Raw genomic sequence first — 24,272 nt, 5'->3', positions numbered from 1 at the left:
GCTGTGAATGCAAGAAAATATGAGTACTACATTTCATATTAAATTAGTTTTGAATTTCTTGTTAGTCAAAGGGAACAAAAATACCCACAATGGGCCAAAGAAATCATGACTACTCCTTGGGAAAGAATATCCTTTTTCTAGCTAAGAGAAAGTTGTCACATGTATCTTTACATTAAAAAAAAACAAAAACAAAACTTTAAATAATACTCTTGAAAAACATGCAAATATGCCATATATTGTTATTTAATAAAAGTCAAAGGCATAAACTCAAATAATTCAATTAAAGCATTTTGATGGGAGATATCTATCTACTTCCTTTCCCTCCATCACCTCCAACGAGGCTTAGTAGATTTAGCAACGGCAATAAAACAAATGGGTCACACATACAAAAAAAAAGTGATTGTTTAACTAAATTCAAAGTTAATTAGGTATCCTGTATCTTATTTGGTAACCCTACTTTAACACATTGAAACACTTTGCCCTATGCCCAGTGAGCCACAGTAAAACAAAAATAACTTTTCATGTAGGATGCAGCGCTGGCAAATTATAAAAACACACTATTCTCTTGCTTACCAACTAATAGAAAAACTAAGTATCTTATTTGAGTTTTCAGAAATTATTCATACAGAAATATTTTAGTTGTTTCTAAATCTCTTTTATGTTTATTATAGACGTAGAACATGAAATGATAAAGAACATTTAAATTGATGGCAGGCAAAATTTTTAAAAATTTAAAACTTAGAATATTCATCACCAAGATAAATGTTTTTATTAAATTATTTTTGAACTACTACCTAGATGAATAGAAATAAACTAAACTATTTTTCTCCTTAATGAACTATAGAAAATTTATCTTACATTTTAAAAAGTTTTGTGAGAAGTGTAATATATAATTTAACTGGTTAAGGAACAAATTTTACATAAAAGTTTTTTAAAAAGACTTAAAGAAATGAATATTAAAGTGTTGCTATGTTAGACCTGGTTAAAGAAAAGAGGGTGACATTTATCTTGCTGGGGTCATGAATGTAAATTTTATTTTACTTAATAAAATTAAAAGTTGACAAAAGTTGAAATGTAATATCTAAACTCTTCTAGGTAGTGGACGGCTAGGCCTACTGAAATGATAGTAAATGAACGAAAAAGATGTAATTCCAAACGACATAAAGAATAGAGGAGGCCCACAGCTGAGGAGACATTTAATCAAATTAACGAGAGACATAAATCTGGTGGAAGAGTGGGGCCTGACAATGGAGCCGAGGAGTCTGTGACTTCAGCATGTGGAACATAGGGCTAGAATGGAGATAGCAAATTTGATGACAGATGGAAGCCAAAGCGGAGCTAACCCTGAAGAAGGAAGGGGGAGTGTTGTCAGGAGCACGGGAGAGCTGCAAGGCCTTTTCGCCCCAGGCAACTGATACACATAGTCTTCTCTAAGGAAAGCTGAATGAGCCACCCAGATGTAACTAGCAACTAGGGCAGGCATTGGGTGAACCTGTGTCCCAGAACAAAGCTCTTTGGGACATAGGTTGCGATGTTGGTGCCCCTTCACTCAAACCACTGGGAAAACAAAAAACGGAAAAACACTCCAACACAAAACAATCACAGCCTAGTCACCCACATACTCTACAACAGAGTTTGTAAGCCAACAAATTCTTTTTTTCTTTAAATGTTTATTCATCGTGCAAGAGTGCACGCACACACGTGTGAAAGGGGTGGGGGCTGGGGACAGAGGATCTGAAGTGGGCTCTGTGCTGACAGCAGAGGGGCTCGAATTCATGAACCATAAGGTCATGACCTCAGCCGGAGTCGGAGCTTAACCGACTTATGGTGGCCATAAGCCAACAAATTATATCCATGTACCAAAAACTCTCAGGAAGCCTCATTCCTTTCAATTTTATAAAGGAATATGAAGATAAATGCAGTGTGGGGAAAGGAGTGGGGAGGGAGAGGAATTAAAATTACCCATATTTGCCACCAGACAACCAAGAATCACTAAATATTTGAGGAAAGTGTGTAACCTAACAGACAGATCAAAATAGACAAGCAGATAGATTTATCTGGTCACAGAAAAAACAGCGCATGCAGAATGCAGAAAAGAACTTTAAAAATGTTTCATGAGGGGCACTTGGATGGCTTAGTAGGTTAAGCATCTGACTTCGGGTCAGGGTATGATCTCATGGTTCGTGAGTTCAAGACCCACATCAGGCTCACTGCTGTCAGCACAGAGCCTGCTTTGGCTTCTCTGTCCCACTCTCTCTCTGCCTGTCTCCTTTCTGCACTCTCTCTGTCTCTCTCAAAATAAATAAATAAACTTAAAAAAAATAAAAATGTTTCATAAAGAGATCTAATAGTATTCTGAGATTTGAGAATAATTGTATCCACAACACAAGTAGATGCTAGGGAAAAAGGAATAAAATAAAAATAAAGTAAACATTCATTAGAAAAGTTAGTCAAGGAATCCACCCAGTGCATAGAAAAACCAATGATAGGACATAGTAAATAAAAGCTATGACATATAGAAGATCAATTCAGTAAACTTAATATTTGATTATTCTTTCAGAAAAGAAAACTCAGAAAAGAAAGGGGCAAAATAATCAATGTCATAATATCCCATCAACTGAATATTTGCATCTCCTTCCTCAAATTCGTATGTTGAAGCCTAAATCCTCAGTGTATTTGGAAATATAACCTTTGGCCTTTGGGAGATAATTAGGTCAAAAAGGTGGAATGTTCATGAATGACTTTAGTGCCTTTATAGTGGGATAAAGAGACCAGACCTTTCTCTACTCTTGGCCATGTGAGGATATAGTCAGAAGACAGCTGTCTACAAACCAGGAAGTGGGCTCTCACCAAAAGCCCCCATGCTGGCATCCTGATCTTGGACTTCCCAGCTTCTACAAATGTGATAAATAAATTTCTGTTGTTTAAGCCACCCAGTTTGTGTTTTTTTGTGTGTGCGTGTGTTTTGTTTTTTGTTATGGCAGCCCAAACTGACTAAGACATGGTAAAAATGAATAAGTAGCTAAATTTTCATCTATACTGCAGGAAAAATAATGTGGATAAATAAAAATTAGCAGCGTAAGTGTATTATTTAGCAATATAAAGAAAACTACCAAGCATTTAAACCAGAATGATTAAATGTCTTTGCCTCTGGTGAGTCAGATAAGGATGGGGAAAATGCAGAGGATTGTTGCTCTTTTTGTTAATGTTCAGCCGGATATATGTACATTATTTAATAAATATAAACAAAGCTAAAAATCTGATACGATTGAATTTTATTGCATTTTGAAACGCACCCTTTGGAAAATGGAAGGGGTAACCCATTCTGCAGCTCTTTCATCAGTTTGGAAACACCTAATTTTAAATATCTAAAAATGTTAGCAAAAGGACAGTTCCCTATTTCCCTGAAATTGTTTTTGATAGGGAAATCTGGTTGCAGTGGAGGGTGTTGAAGGCATTTCAAATTCCTAATGTGGGAGGGAAAAAATGAGGTGGTGGTGGTCTCTTGCTGTTCTTGCAGGAAAGAAGGGAGACCTTCCGAAAGGAGCTTGTTAGAAAGACAGGTGACTGAGAGGGTAACAGATAAAGAAGTTGCCTGGGAAATTTGTTACCTGCGCTACCTTCTTCAAATTTTGCTGACCTCAGTCCCACTAAAAAAATAAATAAAACAAACAAACAAACAAACAACATGATGCAGGTCTAATTGAACTCACAGAATGCAGGGTTATCTTCATGGAAATGCACCCACATTTTCATGGTGAAGTGGTATGTATATAAATAATGCATACTTTTGGTTATATACTATGTACCTTTTTAATTTATTTTTATTTTTTTTAAGATTTTGATGATTTTTATTAGTAGTTTATTTATTTTTTAATTTACATCCAAGTTAGCATATGGTGCAATAATGATTTCAGGAGTACATTCCTTAATGCACCTTACCCACTTAGCCCATCCTCCCTCCCACAACCCCTCCAGCAACCCTCTGTTCTCTATATTTAAGAGTCTCTTATGTTTTGTCCCCCTCCCTGTTTTTATATTATTTTTGCTTCCCTTCCCTTATGTTCATCTGTTTTGTATCTTAAAGTCCTCATATGAATGAAGTCATATGATATTTGTCTTTCTCCAACTGACTAATTTCGCTTAGCCTAATACCCTCTAGTTCCATTCACATAGTTGCAGATTGTGCCCCTTTTACTGTTGAAGTATCAAATGTTAATTCTGCATGAACACCCTTCCATCCATAGAAATCATTCTGAGAGAGTGTCAGATGGAAAGCATATGAGACCAGATGAGAAGGGGAAGTTTTCAAATTCTAAAACACACTGGCACCAGCTACTAACAAAGGTGAGAATAGCTCTAAGGATGACCCAAACTGAAGAGACAGTGGATATAGGGGAACAGGCAAGGGCCCTGGGGTTAACTGGAGAGTCACAGTTGGAATATACATGCTTATGCAGAGCAGCAGACGTCAGAAACGACCACAGATCGACCATAGAAACTATGCAGGAATAAGAAATTTAAAAAAAATATTTTAAAAATATTAGAATCCTCAGAGGGTTAAGTAGAAGTATTTCAATCATAAAATAAGAACCAAGGGTTATAAAAGAGGACAATGATATTAGGAGAACAAAAGGAGTTCTTCAGACATTAAAGCTACAATAGCAAAAACAAACAAACAACCAAACCAACCAATCAATGAAAACTGCCCTCCTTCCCAAAAAACAAAACAAAAAAAAGCACTCATAAAAAGGATATAAGCCAAAATTCAGAAAAACTTTCAGACAGTGAAGCAAATAGAAAGAAAATAGGAAGGAGAAAGTAAGAGACAGAGAGAACATCAATCTAAGGAATCTTACATTTGAAATAGGGTTCCTTAAAAAGAGCATAGAAAACAGAGGGAGAAATTTATCAACAAAATAATTTCTGAATATTTTCCCGAATCGAAACACGAGTTTTCATATTAAAAAGCCCTACCAAATATTAAGCACAATAGATAAAAATAGACCTATCTTATCATCATGAAATTGTACAATCTCAAACAGAAGAAAAGTTTTAAAGGTCTACAGATGGGAAAATTGGTCTGATACCAAGAAACAGGAATTAGAATGGCTTTAACTACTTTTCATCAGTTACAGTCTTGAATACCTTAAAAAATCAGAATTCAGAATCTTTTGCCTAACCAACGTAACAATTAAGTTTGATAGACTGCAGTCATTTTAAGATGTTTTAGTTTTCCAAGAATTTACCTTCTACACAATCTTTCTCAAGAAATTACCAGGGAGAGGGGAGTGTGCTTTACTAAAACAAATGAGTTGACCAAGAATGATACAGATTTGAGATATAGAAAACAGCAAAATCAACTGCCTGGTTCCTAAGATATATGCTAGAGCTGGTCAGAAGGCTGCAGGAGAGAGATTTTTCAAGGTTAGGAAGTGGTAGAAATGCAGAAAAGCATTCAACAATATTCAACATTCAGCCATGATTTTTAAAATGTTTGAATACATCAGGAACAGATTTAGATAATTCGCAGGGAATCTGAGGATGAATTAGTGATAAGTACATTGAAATAAAGCAAATTTAAAACAAAAAAAAGCTGCATAATAAAGGAAAAATGGAGCATACTATGCAGTTTAAGTGTAAACAGGTTTTATATTCTCGTTATGAAATCATTGAATACTGAACTAAGCAATGACATAACTATATGGACAGAGTGGAGGTTTGGGTGGAGTGACCTGTATCAAGGTGAAAATCTTTCATTCGTTGAAAGGCACTGTTAAGAAAATGAAAGAGCAAGTCATAAGCTGAGACCATGTATGTACAAACAAAAGTAAACAGGTGAACAACCCACTTTTTTAAATGGGCAAATACTCAGACATTTCATAAACTATATACTACATTTCATTAAAATCCATATTTGGTAAAAATCTATATTTCATTATATACACACACACATACATATATACATACATACAACTAGCACATGAAAAGATGCTCAACATCATTTGCCATCAAAGAAATGCAAATTAAAATCATAATGAGATATCAGGATCTGCCTTTTCTAGAATTCCACATTGAATCATAGAGTATATAGTCTTTTGCATCTGGCTTTTTTCATTTAGCACAGTGTTTTAGAGATTCATCCATAGTGTTGCATCTATTGATAAGAATGAGGCTTCAAACTGAGATCTATTGTCTCCAAATTCATTGTATGTATACAGTATATGATAAAAAGGAAAAGAAAATACTCATTATTCTCAAACAAAATATTAGAGAGTATATCAGAAAGTTATATGTATAAAGTTTTAAAAATACACAAAATATGATTATAAAATAAGGCTAAAAATATCTGATAATTTTCTATATATTTATATCAATCTTTATACTTACCACTATATTATCAAAGGCTTCATTTTTTATATGAGATAGTCTCTTAGCCACTATGAAGAAAGTTGAGAACTAAGACTAATCCTCATTATGTCATTTTTTCCAAAGAATGATGCTGATCATTTTTAAAGAAGGTACTCGAATTATGAAACTCCTAATAATAAATATCCTGTTAGAAAATTTTAAAATAATATGATTAAATAATTATAATAATTAAAGTAATATATATTTTAAAAATATACAATCCACATTGGACATGTCACTAAATTGTTATTTATTTCTATTTTACATGGTGTGAGGTATAAAAAGGTTAAGAGCTAGGTTATAACATTAAAATATGAGTGATTAGATAAATATTCTATTTTATCGGTTGTAAATTTACAAAGGTAAGGTTAAAACAGCTCATCAAGCAAAAAAATACAATGCAAGAAAAGAGTTCCATTGTAACAGCACCAACAAATAGAATGGTATAGACCAATTTCTTTCTGCATCACCTGCAGCTATGTTTTATGTATTTTTATGGTGTTATTTTTTGCATGCAGATTCATAAATTTTCAATATACCAGACACTTGTCTGTTTTGCTTAATGAATACTTTCAATCTAGAATTTCACCTTGCATAATAGCTAATAGCTAACATCTACTAAATTCACACTATGTTTCAGGCAGTGTTCCAAAGAACTCAGTACAATAAATATATAGAGATAAGGAGTAGAAAAGGTGGAAGGAGGGCTGATCATAAATAATGAATGAAATGATGAGAGTATGTGCACGTGCATTTCTCTCATTTCAACTGCCAAAGATTAAAGCAATCATTTGCTTTGTTGTGTGAAGAAATGAAGGGAGAGATGTCAATAGTATTTCAAAGGTGGAAAACATCTTAAGGATCATCTAATTTAAACTTCTCCCTCTTACAGACTGAAGAGAGCACAGAGGACATAGGTCACCGTAACTAAAAACTAGGTGTTTTGACTCCGAAGTCTTTGCTTCTTCTACCCTACCAAGATGCTAATTCAATTATAAATAACATTGTTTCCAAAAATGATGGAAAATTTAAGAATGATAAAAACCAAACAATACCAAAAAATCAAATTTTTGTTGATACAATAAATAGTGATCTGAAATAAGAATGTTGATACATCTAAATTAGATAATAGGGACATTTTATTTGGAAATATTCTTGTCTAATTTTAAATATTAGACTAAAATAGTGAGTATATTATGATTTTTAAAACATGTTTTTAGTCATTACTTGAATTGCACAGCTGTTACATAATAGTAAGGCAAAGAAGTTAACATAGGCTAGATTTTTCTAACCATGACAGATAACTTGGGTCTTGAAAAGATGATTGCTCTTCACAACATATAGCTATTGTAAGATGAACTATGTTTAAACAACCATATTTCACAGTCTGTCTCATGTTTCCATCTCTCCTTTCCTGAACAATATTTTATAAGTTCACAAGACATTATATATTACTCAAGTAACATTTCAAAATCTTACTTTGGAATATTGTTCTCTTCCAGGGAATGATGACTGTATACCCACATGCTGGAAAAGAGAAGGTTTATATCGAATACGAATTTGCTTATTTCGTTCTGCACATTTTTCCTGGGGAAAAAGAGAAACAATAATCTTCTGTAACAACCCAAATACTCCTTTTTATTGCTTTTATGGATGGAAGAATTCTGTATTATATTAGTTTTTGCCAGAGTTCTATTTTAATACTTAAACATTAAATAAAACTTTATTACTTAGATTTTTCTTCATAAGAATAATAAAAGTTGAGGTACAAAAAGGTGTTAGTTAAAGCATGTATTTTCTTGAACTCTGTCATAGAAAATCAGGCTACTGCTGTACCAACTATAATTTTCCACTCCCTTCTTGTTATTTCAACAACATAAATGAAATTTTTTGTATTTTTCTATCCATTCTCTCAGACTATATTATTCTTTGTCTTTTCATATTAATTAATTCCTACACTGTTACACCCCCCTCAATGTATTAAGTAGAAAAAAAACATGATTAAAACAACCAATATTATGCTTTATAGAAAAAAGATTTGGTTAATCTCATTAAAAATAAAAATAAGAAAGATGACCTGTGAAACCACCCCTTAATATTACAAGCAAACATTTGAAATTATTATGATCACTGAGAATTACTTTACATACTGTATACTTAAAAATTCGTAAAAATACATCTCAAATTTATATACTCAATATATTCAAGTATAATTAACATAGTGTTGTATCAATTTCAGGTACACAATATAATGATTCAACAATTCTATATATTTCTTAGTGCTCATCAAGATAAGTGTCCTCTTAATCCCCTTCACCTATTTCTCCTATCTCCCCACCCACCTCCCCGCTCTGGCAACCACCAGTTTGTTCTCTACATTTAAGGTTCTGTTTGTCAATCTCTTCATTTGTTTGGTTTCTGAAATTTCCCATGAGTAAAATATTATGGTATTTGTATTTCTCTGATTTATTTTACTTAGTATTATACCCTCTAGGTCCACCCATGTTGTTGCAAATGGCAAGATTTCATTCTTTTTTATGGCTGAGTAATTTTCCATTGTATATATACCACACCTTTATCCACTCCTCTATTGATGGATACTTGGGTTGCTTCCATATCTTGACTATTGTAAATAATGCTGCAATAAACACAGGGGTGCTTATATCTTTTCCAATTAGTATTTTGTTTTCTCTGGGTAGATATCCAATATTGGAATTACTAAGTCATATGGTAATTCTATTTTTAATTTTTTGAGGAGACTCCATACTGTTTTCCACAGTGGCTTCACCAATTTGCATTCCCACCAATAGTGCACAAGGGTTCCTTTTTCTCCACATCCTTGTCAACACATGTTATTTCTTGTGTTTTCTATTTTAGCCATTCGAACAGGTGTGAGGTGCTATTTCATTGTGGTTCTGATTTGCATTTCCCTAATAATGAGTGATGTTGAGCATCTTTTCATTGTGTCTGTTGGTCATCTGCATGACTTCTTTGGAAAGTATTCAGGTTATCTGCCCATTCTTTAATCGGATTAGTTGGGAGTTTTTTGGTGCTGAGTTGTATAAGTTATTTATATATTTTGGATATTAACCCTTTATCTGATATATTATTTGCAAATATCTTCTCCCACTTGGTAGATTGCATTTTTGCAATCTTTAAACAGCAGGCTTACTTAAATGTATTTCTACTCAGTACAAACATGTAGGAAAGTATTATATTAAAGGATTGTTTTTATAACTGTAAAGTATTTAAATAATCTAGAGTTAATTTAATTTGAAACTAAGGTTAGGTAAAATTAGTTGAGGAGTTAAAAACCAGCAAATATGATAATATTTGCTAAGCTATTAATAGAAGTTCTAATGAGATGGCATTATCAAATGTTGGCTTCCCACAAAATGCCCTTTTAGCTCTGCTAAAGGAAAGCTGAGTTAATTGCTTATTGCAGTAAGGGAGAAACTACCTTAGCAGTGTCTACTCAAGTGTTGTGCTTATTTTTTAATTGGGTTATTTTCCTGTTATTGAGTTTTGGGAATATTATATATGTTGTGAATACAAGTCCTTGTTGTATATGGAATTTACAAATATTTCTTCATAGTCTGTGGTATGTTATCCTCTAACAGTAAAATTTACAGTACAAAAGATTTGAATTTGATGAAATCTAATTTAGTAATTTAAAAAAATGGATCATAGTTTTAGTATCATGTCTAAGAACTCTTCTCCTGGATCCTGAAGATATTTTTTTACACTTCTAAAGGTTTTAAAGTTTGTTTTATATTTAGATAGGTGATCTACTTTGAAATAATGTTTTTATCAAGCAAGATGTTTAGGTTGATATGTAGATGTTGGTATGTATATACATATCTACATATCTACATATGTACATACCTATCTACATATCAACCTAAACATCTTGCTTACATACATACTTATCTGCATATCACATTTACACACATCTAATCCATGATCATGGTATGTCTATTTCTTTCATCAGCATTTTTAGGTTTTCAGCATATAATCTACATATCTTGTTAGTACACACACACACTCATACATATGCATCATGATAGTCTCTATTATTGATAATTTGTTTTTGAGTCTTCTTTGTCAATCTTATCAGTTTTCTTGCTCTTTTCAAAGAACTACTTTTATGTTTTCAATTTTGTTGCTTTCGGACTTCATAGCTAATATTTTCTTACTTCTGCTTGATTTGGGTTGATTTTGCTATTTCTAGTTTCTTAAAGTGGAAGCTGACATTATTAATGCAAAATCTTTCTTCTCTTCTAAGATAAAGATTTCTTCTAGGATAAATTTCTCCTTAAGCAGTGCTTTAGCTGAATCCCACAAATTTTGATAGGTTGTATTTTCATTTCATTCTATTCAAAGTATTTTCTAATTTCCTTTGAGACTTCCTCTTTCGTTCATGGTTTATTCAGCAGTGTATTGTTTAAATTCCAAGTGCTTGCAGATTTTCAGTTATCTTTCTGTTATTAATTTCTTCTTTTTAAATGTTTATTTATTTTGAGAGAGAGAGCGAGCAGGGGAGGGGCAGAGAGAAAGGGAGACAGAGAATCCCAAGTAGGCTCTGCACTTCAGCACAGAGCCTGATGCAGGGCTCAAACTCACGAATCACAAGATCATGACCTGAGCTGAGGTCAGATGCTTAACCGATTGAGCCACCCAGGAGTCCCCATGTGTATTTTAAAATAATGTGTTTTGTATTGCTGTTGGACGTAGTGCTTTTTAAATATCAATTAAATCCAGATGGTAGATGGTGTTGTTCAATTCTTTTATCTCACTGCTGATTTTCTACACACCAGTTCTGTTCTTGAGAGAGGAGTGCTGAAGTCTCCAACTATAATTGTAGACTAATCTATTTCTCTCTTTAATTCTGTCATCTTCCAATCATGCATTTGAGTCTCTCTTATTAGATGCATACACTTTTAGGATTGTTGTATCTTTTTGGTGATTTGACTCTTTTACCAGTATATAGTATCCTTCTTGATCCCTGGTCAAATTTTTTGGGTTTTGGCACCAAAGTCTACTTTGATATTAATATAGTTAGTACAGATTTCTTTTTGTTATTGTCTGCGTGGTATTTATTTTTCCATCTTTTACTTTTAACCTATGTATTTCATTATATTTTAACTGAGTACAGACAGCAATAATTGCATTGTGTTTTTTAATCCATTCTGATGAACTATCTCTTAGCTGGCATATTTTGGCCACTTATATGTGATGTAAATATTGACATATTTGATTTGTATCTATCATTTTATTATTGTTTGTTTGTCACTTTTCTTCCACTTTTCACTAAATTTGTGGCCTCTCATTACTTCATGTAGTAGGTATAAGTGTCAGTAAAAATTCTGGATACCAGACTTAAAAACTAGTGCACTCATCAGGTTTAGTTCTGTAAACAAATTTCAGGGAATTACATTAGACAGATAGTATTTTCCTAAAATAGTTTGTATTTACAAAGTAAAGAAATACTCACAGGAGTCTCTCCTGGGTTACACATCTTTACCTGAAAAATATCCCCCAAAAGCAAATCTATGGGTTTATCTTTGTAGAACATTAAAAAAAAACGCACCAAGTCAGTTAAGTCCTCAGATTTAAATAGCTTTCCTACGAAGAAAAAGTAAACAAATCCAAATAACTCTCGAGTGTTTATACCATATATTATAAAATAACCCTTATATATAGTTGTTCATTCTATTAACAAGAGAAAGGACGAAAAAATCATTAAAAATTAAATATATCCTTATATAAGTATATCCTTAAAGCATTCATGAAGTTGAAGGATAATAAAATAATATATCTGCTTAAGTATTACAGATTACCACTTCTGGGAGAGAGAAGTGTGAAGCAGGTTTAGAATAGTGAATACCCTCAGGAAACCAATTTTGATAACCAATGAGGATCAATTTCTAAGTCTTGTGAAAGATACATACATAAAATGAAATGTACAGAAGCTATAATTTTTACTTCATTTTGTAGAAGCGGATCTATAACCTGACTTTTGTAGAACTTTATCAATCTACCACACTTTTTATGTTTAGTATTTAATTTTGATTAAAATATAGCATTATTTCAATATTTGAGCATCATTTTATAAGAATTAAAAAAAATTTTTTTTAACATTCATTCATTTTTGAAAGGCAGAGAGAGACAGAGCGTGACTGAGGGAGGGGCAGGAGAGAGGGAGACACAGAAACAGAAGCAGGCTCCAGGCTCTGAGCTGTCAGCACAGAGCCCAACGCGGGCTTGAACTCACGGACCGTGAGATCATGACCTGAGACAAAGTCGGCTGCTTAACCGACTGAGCCACCCAGGCACCCCTCATTTTATAAGAATTTTATTTCTATCTTATATTTGTGATACTTAAAGATTTGCTATACTTTAAAGTAGGATATTTCCTTAGGTCCAATTGCTTTCTTCTAATATACTGCATCTTTGATTTTAAAATGAAGTTGAAGATATAAGATTCAGGTAAATGTTAAAGTAAATAGTGTAAAATACACCTATTTAATAAATATGATAGTAGGAAGTAATCATGCTTCCTTTTCTTTACTAGGAGTTGAATCTGTATGAGTTATTTAATCAAATGTATAGTTATATTTTAATTTTTTGGTTTTTATATAGTAACCAAAGTAAGTGATTTAATGATGGAAATAGTTGAATCAATATTTGTCTTTTCCTTATCTGCTGTCAGCATGCTGTAAAATTCTATTTAGCAAACTCATATTTTTGGTAATATTGAGTAAGAAAATTGTTAGTTTTATAACAACACTAACAACAAAAAACAAAACTGTTGTAAACTTAAGCTTAAATAAGACTTCAGCATTACATATACAATGCTCCTTGTTCAGTGTGCTCTTGGTCAGAATGTGAATATTCTCCAGCCTTCTCACACCGGGCTTTGGTGAGAAAGATACAAAAAATTTCAAATTTTCACAGTAATGTATCAACAAAATTACTTCCTCTTCAAGCTTATCAGGTATTGCTGTTACCTATAATTTTTCCTCGTATTTAAATCAAAGCTGAGCATAAACCTTTGGGGTTTCAAAATTGGATTCTGCAATACTTGACAGAAAGTATGGAAAAGAAAGTTATCAAGTAAGTATATGAATAACAGATTTCACTAGCAATCAGAGAAATTCTTAACACTCCTCCCAATGGCAAAAATAAATAAATAAAAAATGATGTAATAAAATCACATGTTGTCAAGCATATGGGGAGGTGGGAACTCATACGCACTGCTTAGGGGACTATAAACTGTACAGCCAATCTGCAAAGTAATCTGGCATGACTTAGAAACACAGTCATATTCACCCTCAGTGGTCCTGATCCAGGGGACAAAATATGTCACTTCATTTCTTTGTGGCAGCAGAGAGTTGGGAGCAAAGTTGACCGCTTTGAGGACGGAGAAGTCAAATGCATTATTATGTGGGGCGTATGCAACAGCAGTAAGAAACAATAAACTAAATTGACACAAATCAACATGTTGACAGTTTCAAAATCTAGTTTTGAGGACAAAAATGTTAAGGGGCATGAAGAGGGATATCACATCACCATTTATGTAAATTTTAAACAGATAAAAACATGATAAACACCAATATAAGCATATTTATATGTATACTTTGTTTTAAACATTTTAAAATGTCTATTATTTATTTTCGAGAGCGAGAGACAGACAAAGCACAAGCAGGGGAGGGGAAAAGAGAGGGGAGTCACAGAATCTGAAGCAGGTTCCAGGCTCTGAGCTGTCAGCATAGAGCCCGATGCGGGGCTTGAACTCACAAACTGTGAGATCGTGACCTGAGCAGAGGTCTGACGGTTAACCGACTGAGCCACCTAGGTGCCCCTATATGTACACTTTGAACATGTTAGAATGGAAGCCTATTGGGGGGTGGGAGGAAGTGGGAGTAGGGACTGGGCATAAAATGAAAGAACAAAGTAAAAGAGGGCTCCTGTATGAAAGCAAGGATGATATGCACCATGAAATAGTGTGGTAATTCAACTTGCAGCCTCAAGGTTCAAACAAAAGAAAAAGTATAGGAGGGAGGGTAGAAAGAGTGGAAGGAAGAAGAAAGTCTATAAAAGAATTTTTTTTTTAAATCCCATGATTGGCCCAATTTTAGGCATTCTTCCATGGTGGGTATGATTCACATAGTTTTATACTTTTCTAAGTATGTCACATTTGGCATACTGGAAATTACCAGGAATTTAGAGTACGGTAGTCCTAAATCAGAATTCCTGTCTTACAACTTTAATTCTTTGAGTTTTCATGTAAAATAGAGCAGTACCCCTTAGTCACTGAGTTAACATGTGGGCCAGACTTGCAGCAAGCATTTAGCAAGTAGTAGCTTTCTTACATTTTCATCACATGTATAGGCTGCTTATTTATATTGTCTATCTCAGGAAGATTGGTTTAAAAATACATTTACTGAAACTCAAGATACTTGAATTTGATCTTACTGTTAAATTAACAGTATCTTCACAGAAATCATGCCATTCCTTTCCGTTAAGTAACAAACTAATAAGTTTAAGAAATTTTAAGATTATTGTGTGCTAGAAAATACAAGGCTTACCTATGAATCCAAGAATTGAAAACTCAATATAAAACCAATTATTTGAAGTGATATTATGCACAAAATCTGTGATTTTTGTAAAGTACATCTTTTTAGCTATGATATCATCTTCTAGCTGGAAAAAAACAAAAGTCATTAGTTCCTTTGATGCTTCCATTGAATAAATTGCATTTGCTTGAGAACTGAAAATACTTTCTCAATAGAATACACTGAAAAACCAGTTTTTATGAGGTTATTTTATTTTTAGTTCAATTCACTGAGGGTATTTACTATTAGTTAGTTTTCACTTTGAGATTCTAAGACCAGAGATGAGGTTTCTTTCCTAAGTAGTAATATGCAACACTCAATCTAAATCCTCATTGAAAAAAATCTATTTATCCGAATCTATTTACATCCTTACAAATACTTCCGTTCCCAGTTTAAGCCTAACTAGCTTTATGTTTGAGATGATAGGCGCCAGGTCCTGTCACAAGAGAACCAGGGACTGTGCTTGGCAATGAGATGATGAAAGGGAACTGACACTCTCATCCACAACTAGCTGGGTAGATGTATGTTGGTACACATAAGCCTAAGAATAGTTCTCCATAAGAGAGGGGGAAAGAGAAACTAGAATTTTCTCCTAAAAAATATTTATTTATTTATTTATTTATTTTGAGAGAGAGAGAGGGAGAGGAAGAGCACGAGCGGGGCGGGGGGGGGGGGGGTGGGGGGGGTGGGGGGGGGGCGTGAAAGAGAGAGGGAGACAAGACAATCCCAGGCAGGTTCTGTGCTGGCAGCACGGAGACCAACTCGAAACTCCATCTCATGAACTGTGACATCATGACCTAAGCTGAAATCAAGAGTTAGACACTTAACATACTGAGGCACCCAGGCTCCCCTAGAATTTTATTCTTTTAATTTTGTATATATTATGGGTAATCTATACAATAAGAGGGCCTCCTAAATGATTCAGAAAAATGTGGAAATCCGCAAGCACGTTACCAGAGCACAAACTAGAATCACATTGTTTCAAATTGGGAAGAATACATTGGGTGGATGTCATGTTTCTGTTAACCAGAAATCAAAAGGCTCTTTTTTTTTCTTCTGGTAAAAGAGAAAGACCTTGCTTCAGGCTTTTTTCTAACGTTTCTCTCATCTCCAGTGGTATCTTACAAACTCTTCTTACAACTGCACATTGTCACATATAGTGAAGTATATACTCACGGCTGAAACATAAAACTCTTTATTTAACAATATGCCAGAATTCAGGGGATCCAAACTATATACAGTTTATTTATTTCAGAAATATAGTAAGGCACTGTAGAAGTGGGTAGAACATAAAATACAAGAGGAGACAATGTAGGGTACCAATGGCGTATATTAAGTGTTCAAAATGTTTGTTTAATGTAATAAATTTGCGGCGAGACAAATGTAGGGAGCATAATTTCTATTTTTTTCTAACTTGAGAAGTTCTTTTCAGTTTGCTTCAGGTAACTATGATTTCCTCTGTTAATAGTAAACCCTGCTAGAAGACTTAGTTCAAATCAACTTTCAACTTCCTTTTGGCATTTTCTTATTTTCTGAATACATAGTAAGGTGGAGGAATACAAGCAGGAAGGAAGGAGAACATAATACTTCCACTTTAAATTATACATATATATACCAAGGTCTTACCTGTAAATAATACATGGCCTTTGGTTGGGCATACAGCATCAAAAAACAAAAATCCAGTACTTGTTTGATGCGCCAACTAAAGATAAATAATAAAATCTGTTAATATTTGTCATTATTATATAATTATTTATAAGCACACCAGTAATTAAACACAAACTTTGTTTAGCCCTTTGCTAACATGGAGTACTGTCTACAGTAAGTGAAATTGAGTGTTACACTGAAAAGTTACATCAAAAAGGTTCCCATCTTCATTTAGTGGCCGATATCTGCCATCGCTAAACTAGAACAAGCATAATCTATTAATTTTACGTTTTGGTCAGTTAATTTTTGATCTGTACAAGAAAGTTAATATCCTTTCTCATCTTAGGTCCTGTTCAAATAAAAGTAAGAAGAAACTTGATTCTAATTTAACACTAAGCTAGATGCAAGGCCAGTTCCTTAAGATACAAAGAACAATACACAATGCACCTCTCGCCCTTCTGGGTTTCATAATCTTCTATGAAAATATGGAAAAATAATAAGATCTGAATGATTAGATAAGTGATATACAAAGACGTTGGCAATGATGATGTAACATAAGACAGGGCGGGTGGAGCAGGGAGCAGGGCATTCAGTGAGAGGACCAGTATCGCAAAGACATGAAGCATGTGAGAGAGCCTGCCACCTTAGATCTACAGCACCAAGAATGGATGGAAAAGAAGCTGACGATGGTAAGGTGGGAAGAGACCAGATCACGAAGGAAACTTTGCACCTGATCTCCTATGAAAAGGGATTCTTCTGTCTACACTATGGAGAATGAATTGGAAGACAGGCTAGGTGAGGCTTAGGGAAAGCAAACAGATCATTAATCGCCTGAAGCAGAGGAATGGTCCAGAGCAGAGGAATGGGAAGGAGAGGGATGATGCAGAGAGAGATTTTTTTTTAAATAAATGTTTATTCACTTTTGAAAGAGAGAGTGTGAGTGGGAGAGGGGCAAAGAGAGAGGGAAACAGAATATGTAAAGCAGGCTCCACGCTGACAACAGCAAGACAGATGCGGGGCTCGAACTCACCAACTGTGAGATCATGACCTTAGCTGAAGTCGGGACACTCAACTGACTGAGCCACCCAGGCGCTCCAAGAGAGATTTTTTTTTAAAGAAGAAATGATAGAGACATAAAGGGCAGAAGGAAAAACAGGATCTAGAATGCCTCCCAGCTTTATGACTCTAAAAACTGACTACTTAATTAAAACAAAATCCTTAAGAGAGTTCCAGATTCTGACATACCATTTATTATTACAAAACAAAACAGAGCTAAATGAGTTTCCTGGGATAAGATGTTTTTTCTGAATTCTGGCATTTCTTTTACTCTATTAAGTTTTGAGGAACCGAATTACTACATTTCTTATAATACCTTCCACATGTATAATCAAACAGTAGTGTTCCTTTGTACACATACAAACCTTTTAATTGTTCAAAATTCTTTCATAAATACTATCATATTTTATTCTCACCATGATTTTTCCAAATATACAATGTAGATTTTATTATACACACCAGAAAGTGGAAGAAGCTAAGAAAACAAAGGCTAAATTGCCAGGATGACCAACAAACAGAAAAGCTGGAATTAGAAGGCACGTGTAATAATTTATAACCCCAGGCTTTTTTCCCCCATCATTATGCCCTTGCTAATTATCAGCTGAACATGTGAACACTGATAATCCAGTGCTGGTGGTAAATGTTTTCTGGGGAGTGGGGTGGGGATGAACCACGATTTGTAGCTCCTGCCCATTTCCATAGTGTAATTGCTCCTACCATCGCTGATTTCATGCTACCAACCTGACGTCGCTGGACGCAGACTGGGAAGGGACACACATAGTCATTCTTGCAAGAACTGACTGTGAAATGGGATCTATTAGATGCTGGTTCCAACAGTACATCCGATGACGTTTGTTATTTGAGAATACTGTCTTCTAATACATCATACCTAATTTTTTTTAATGTTTATTTATCTTTGAGAGAAAGATCCAGTGTGAATGGAGGAGGGAAAGAGAGAGAGGGAGACACAGAATCCAAAGCAGACTCCAGGCTCTGAGCTGTCAGCACAGAGCCCAACGCAGGGCTTGATCTCACAGACTGTTAGATCATGACCTGAGCTGAAGTCAGACACTTAACCGACTGAGCCACCCGGGTGCCCTGATACCTCTCTAATTTTCCTGAGTCCTCAGTTGACTGCTTGACATGTAACATGTTTGGATAAAAAAAGGCAGGTATTGAAATGACTTCCAAGGATCCAGACTTCAGCTGCCTTTTGAATCTGTAAACAGAAGTGGAAGTTTGTAATTGAATATTTGATTTACCAAATGAACAAATACTTAAAAAGAATGTCTTCATGCACGTCCATGTAATATTTTTATTCGAATTATTTCACAGGTTGATACATGATATCCACATTATGAAACTAATACTTTTTAGCTAAAGTATTTCTTTTATAAATTAGTGCACAATATAACAAAAAGTTAAAATATACAATATAAAATTAGTTTATTTTCATAAAAATTATAGGCACTTTAAATTTTTGCAAGTTTACAACCATATATATATACTAAAAGATTCAAAATAATGAAACTAGTGAGTTAGCCTAGAACATTAGGTGATTTTTAAAAATGCATAGTTTTGGGGCATCTGGGTGGCTCATTCAGTAAAGTGTTTGACTCTTAGTTTGGGCTCAGGTCACGATCTCACAGTTTGTGAGTTTGAGCCCTGCATCAGGCTCTGCACTGACAGCACACAGCCTGCTTAGGATTCTCTCTCTCCATCTTTCTCTGTCCCTTCCCCCATCTGTTCTATCTCTCTCTCTCTTTCAGTAAATAAATAAACTTAAAAAATAAAAAAATGCATACTTTTGAGTTTAATAAGATTCCTACTGGATAACAGCACTGTGGTTCCTGAAACTATAGACTCATCACAGCAAGCAAAGATTAAGGGTGACTCTTGTCCACACTCATTGGATGACTATGTATGCTTTTTATAATCTTTATTTTGTTGAGTGGAGGGATGGGATAAATGGATGATGGGTTTTGGGAAAGGCCCTTGTTGGGATGAGCACTGAGTGTTAAAAGTTAAGCGTCGAATCATTAAATTCTACTCCTGAAACAATCATCACACCATATGTTAACTAACATACAATGTATGTTGGATTTAAATAAAAATATATATTAAAATTGAAGAAAATTGAAAATTAAAAAAAAATTGTAAGTTAATATTTATAGACCATCATTAAAATGCACAACACACGGCTCACAAAAGCTGTTATACAAATCTTCCACCATCAAGGTAAAGGATGGGACACCAGGTAGAGCATTTTGAATGATTTTCCTTTAGAGAGAATACGACTTTAAGTGGGATTTACGTTTAGGCATTACATTATTTATTAAAATGTTAAAGTCTCGAGAAAATGTTTGTTTTTTACTAATAGGTGGAAAAGCAGGGCAGAGTTTTACATGCACAATCTCAATTATGTGCAAAATAGGCAGTTCTCACTTTGCATAATTCCAATACGAATGAATCTCAGTTACCATGTATTAGATAACACGTCTCCCTCAACAACACTGTTGGAATTTGAGTCATCATACTATATTCACCGCGAATAATTCCATAAACTACAAACTTGCTTCAGGCTCTTCAGCCCACATACCGCTACACAAATAACAAATGCACATCATCATCTCACCCCTTCTTCCAAAGTCTGTTGGCGCCTGATCACAGTGCTTGTGTCGCCTTCTTGTGACATTAGAATGCAGACAATTTTATTCCTTTTGTTTGCTTTTAATTTTTTTTTTTTTAACGTTTATTTATTTTTGAGACAGAGAGAGATAGAGCATGAATGGGGGAGGGGCAGAGAGAGAGGGAGACACAGAATCGGAAGCAGGCTCCAGGCTCTGAGCCATCAGCCCAGAGCCCGATGCGGGGCTCGAACTCACGGACCGCGAGATCGTGACCCGGGCTGAAGTCGGACGCTCAACCGACTGAGCCACCCAGGCGCCCCCCTTTTGTTTGCTTTTAAAATGGTTTCCAAATTTTTGAAATTGGTGTGTATCATGAGCATGGGGTGGCAGCAGCAGCATGTGCTACCGAGAATGTGGGGTTTGAACCCAGAAAAGGGTCTCTGCTAATTTTGCTTCCATCACTTACAAACTTTAACCAGCCATTTACTTGCTCTAACCTTCAGTTTCTTCATCTAGGAACCTAGATAAAACCTAGCATAGCGATACACTCCCCTCCAGGGAAAGAACTGTTCTACAGGTAACTCGATTCTAACGAGGCTCTATGCATCAGCGGAAGAGTTTCCGGTTATTTGCTTGTTGACTTATTATTTATTTAGGTGGGAGTGTAAATGGGGAAGTGCAGGAGATGAAAGTCTTCCTGAATCCTCTGATTTTATGGTGTATCAACTGGAAAGATTTTTAAACACTGATTTTAGTATGTTCCTTGGAGAGTAGAAAATGCTGGATCAAAGAAAAGAATGAGGAATTCTGCTTGCTTTGGGGTAAAAATTAGTAACACAATACCTACATTTTAAAAAAGTAAAATTGCATAACTTTGTACAACAATTTAGAATAGCAGAGGTACATGAAAATAACATTAAGTTGCAGCACATACAATCATCAAAAAATAGGATTACAGAAGCTTATAAATTTTGTCCTCTAGAAAATTTCATGCAAAGTCTCAAAACAACAAAGGCCCAGTTACAAATAATTTCTATCTTGATGGTATAATTTCCCATTACTGATAAAGATTCCAGGCTCATTTTTTTTTTCCAGTCTGTCTTAAGCAAGACCCTTGAATCTTGTGTGGTGACATCTTTCTAGGATTCTTTAAACCTTTTCTAGCTTATGAGGTTACGGATAGCATCAAAAGTCCTGGAGATAATGATACCAGAATTGCGAATTGCCAATGACTAGAGAAAATAATATAATTGTATGTTGTTGCCATTATAAATGAATAATTTTACCTTACAGTCATAAAAGTATGGAAACCATACAGCTTTACATTTTTATATAAAGCATATAGCTACATACAGTTTCATATAAGGTTATATATAACCTTAGTCGGGTCCTTTAACAATTACTATGTGGTCTCAAATTTAGGGTCAATAACATATAGAGCAATCTCTCATTAACCCCAACGAGAAGACCTAGAAAAAGGGTTTTGAGCTAAATTCAATACAGAAAAATGTAGGCATATAAATGAAAAGTTATGAGTCTACATTAAAATTTTAAATTATAGTTTTATTCTAGTCTCACAAAAAATAAAATTGTATTCCAACCCTTTATGCTGTATTGTTAACATTAATATCCTTATCATCATGCGAATCTTTTTGAATCATCTAATACAGTTCTCTGATACACATGATCTTCAAGCCTAGCTAAAATACCAGTTAGTGACATCGTCTTTGTACATTTTATAGCAAAACGTAAGTATCCCTATACATCAAGTAATATTTTTGTGATCTCCACAAGTAACCATATACTAGAATTCTTTTTTAAAGTCATCTTCAAAAGTTTTGCAATTATGCAAAGACTTCCCCAGGAATTGTTTATAAACCTCTACCTTCTTTGTAACGGATCCTATTAAGACTCCCTTATAAGGACCAACCTAGTATAGACTGAAGTCATTTCAGGCTAATGTGTATTCTCCAAATAGTGGATTATTATGCAGAGTAAAGCAACCAAGAGAGCATATCCTGGATTAGGAGAACATTTCAAGTATGAGGCAACTTTTCTCCTGAGCAATCTTTTTTGGGAAAAAACAGACATATATGGGTGTTTTCCTTAATCTCGCCCAGCTCTATCTCCCTCCACACACAACATCTACTTCGAGGCTTCACTACCATTCTCCAGTTCAAGCTCACTGCCAATAAATCCCTCATTCTCAACATACTATTTTTCTTTCACAGGGAACAGCCTTTAAGGATGGAATTCTTTAGTTTCACCCTCCTTTCTCAAACTAATTATTTTTTTCTGCTCCTTCACCTGTTCTTACTGTTTTCCCCCTCATCGTAGCTTAGTCCGGCCTAAAAGTCCTTCCACATGTGCCTGGTATCCACTGCCCCTAGACCTTGTCCATCAGCTTCCTCCCATGGATGAGATCACATATAAAACCACTCCCGGAGCCCCATCTCCAGACCTCCCCTAACACAAGTTTTCCCTCAGGCTGCTGTGTTTAACTTTACTCCCCATCCATCAAGCTTGTTGAAAATAGTCTAATTCAATTCTTTAAACTTTTATTATGAAAATTACCACACACACACAAAAGTGGGAATACAACGAATCCCAAATCATCTGATTTCAACAACCATTATTTTTTTTTTTTACCACACTTGTTTCATCCATACAGACCACTTTTTGTTGTTGAAGTTTTTAAAAACAAATCCTGGATATCATTTCTTACCCTTAAATTCTTCAGTGTCAAAATCAAAAAAGGGCATTTATTCACATAACTGCATGCCATTATCACACCTTACAAGACTAAGAATAGTTATGTAATATCACATAATATTCACCTGATAACTCACATGTCCCCAGGAGCCTGACAAGTATTCAGTGGGGGATGTGGAGTGTTCAAATAAGCATCCACATAAGATCCCCTCGTTGTAATCTGTTACCTCTTACTTCTTTTCTAAATTTACTACCCAGACCGATCATTTCAGTTTCTCTTTCTTCTTGTTCTCAAACAAGTCTTGTTGAAAGAACGGGGTCACCTGTCTTACAGAATGTCCTCCGTCCTCATTCTGGTGGCTACTCCAGACTGCTTCCTCTGTTCACTGTGTAGACGCCAAACTTGTATTTAAAGTAGATGTTGTATTTTGTGTTTGTGTTGTGTTATACTTTGGAGAGTGGCGGGCAATAATTCCCTAGAGTTGTTTCATGGTGTATTTCATTTACATCACAACAGAAGGCACAAAATGTCTCACTGTCTCACTTCCAGGGGTGCTGTGACTGATCACAGGTTCAGGTGGGAGCACTTGACCCCCTCCTGCGGATTGCCCATGTGCCCTCAGCCCCCATTCTCACACTTCTGTTCTCCCAGGTATTATAGGGGGAGGGTTCCTGCACACCACAATCCTAGGCCCCCTTGCTAGACACCTTCCACATAGGTTCTGCCCATGGGAGGCAGTATCAAGAGACTGGAAGGCAGTCAACAAGGAGGATATCCTTCCTACTTTCAGGATCTGGTGAAGGCCACAGCAGCAGCAGGATAGAGTAGCAGGAAGCAACGGAGAACTGGAGATCCCAGCCGAGCAAGGTGGCACAGCTCAAACCTGCGATCATGGCTGTTTCAACAACACAGCAGCAGGTGCAGCCCAACATCAGATCCTGCGGTATATATACTCCTGTCTCCCTTCATGCTTCCTCCATTTCCTTTCTCCTCTCTTTGGTTCTCTCAGCCCATGTAAACACTTTTTGACCAATTCTTCGTATCAAATTCTATCTGAATTACCAAAGGTTTTCCTGTTTGGATGCTGGCTAGTACACCTTCCTTGTAAAGCTCCCCATCACTTAATGACATGCCTGACTCTGTTGTTTTCAAAATGGTGATTTTCTAATTCTATTCATTCTACACTTATTAGCTGGA

General features: G+C 35.0%; 1 protein-coding gene across 8 annotated transcripts in view; it reads right to left on the bottom strand.

The window, feature by feature from the left end:
* Nucleotides 1-24,272, bottom strand: part of MGAT4D (MGAT4 family member D) — a 71,346-nt gene that overhangs the window by 1,680 nt on the left and 45,394 nt on the right. For 4 of the 8 annotated variants that reach the window (XR_008421668.1, XR_002072661.2, XR_008421666.1 and 1 more), the window contains 6 exons: nt 18,838-18,951; nt 16,656-16,731; nt 15,003-15,117; nt 11,906-12,036; nt 7,891-7,998; nt 6,391-6,556 (listed from right to left, as the gene is read on the bottom strand). Coding sequence is in view for 1 of the 8 variants with exons in the window: in XM_019420075.2 (XP_019275620.2) it covers nt 7,891-7,998; nt 11,906-12,036; nt 15,003-15,117; nt 16,656-16,731; nt 18,838-18,951 (544 nt within the window). In the remaining 7 variants the exon portion in view is untranslated. Of the gene's footprint in view, nt 1-4,971; nt 5,774-6,390; nt 6,557-7,890; nt 7,999-11,905; nt 12,037-15,002; nt 15,118-16,655; nt 16,732-18,837; nt 18,952-24,272 lie in introns of those variants that run through there. The other 4 variants (XR_002072664.2, XR_008421663.1, XR_008421664.1 and 1 more) reach the window with 4 other exon arrangements.

Source organism: Panthera pardus, unplaced genomic scaffold (genome assembly GCF_024362965.1).
Source record: "Panthera pardus isolate Hobbes unplaced genomic scaffold, ASM2436296v1 HiC_scaffold_13, whole genome shotgun sequence".
In the NCBI taxonomy this organism is placed as follows: Eukaryota; Metazoa; Chordata; class Mammalia; order Carnivora; family Felidae; genus Panthera; species Panthera pardus.
Note: the sequence above shows the minus strand (reverse complement) of the source record. Positions and strands in the feature narration are given on the sequence as shown.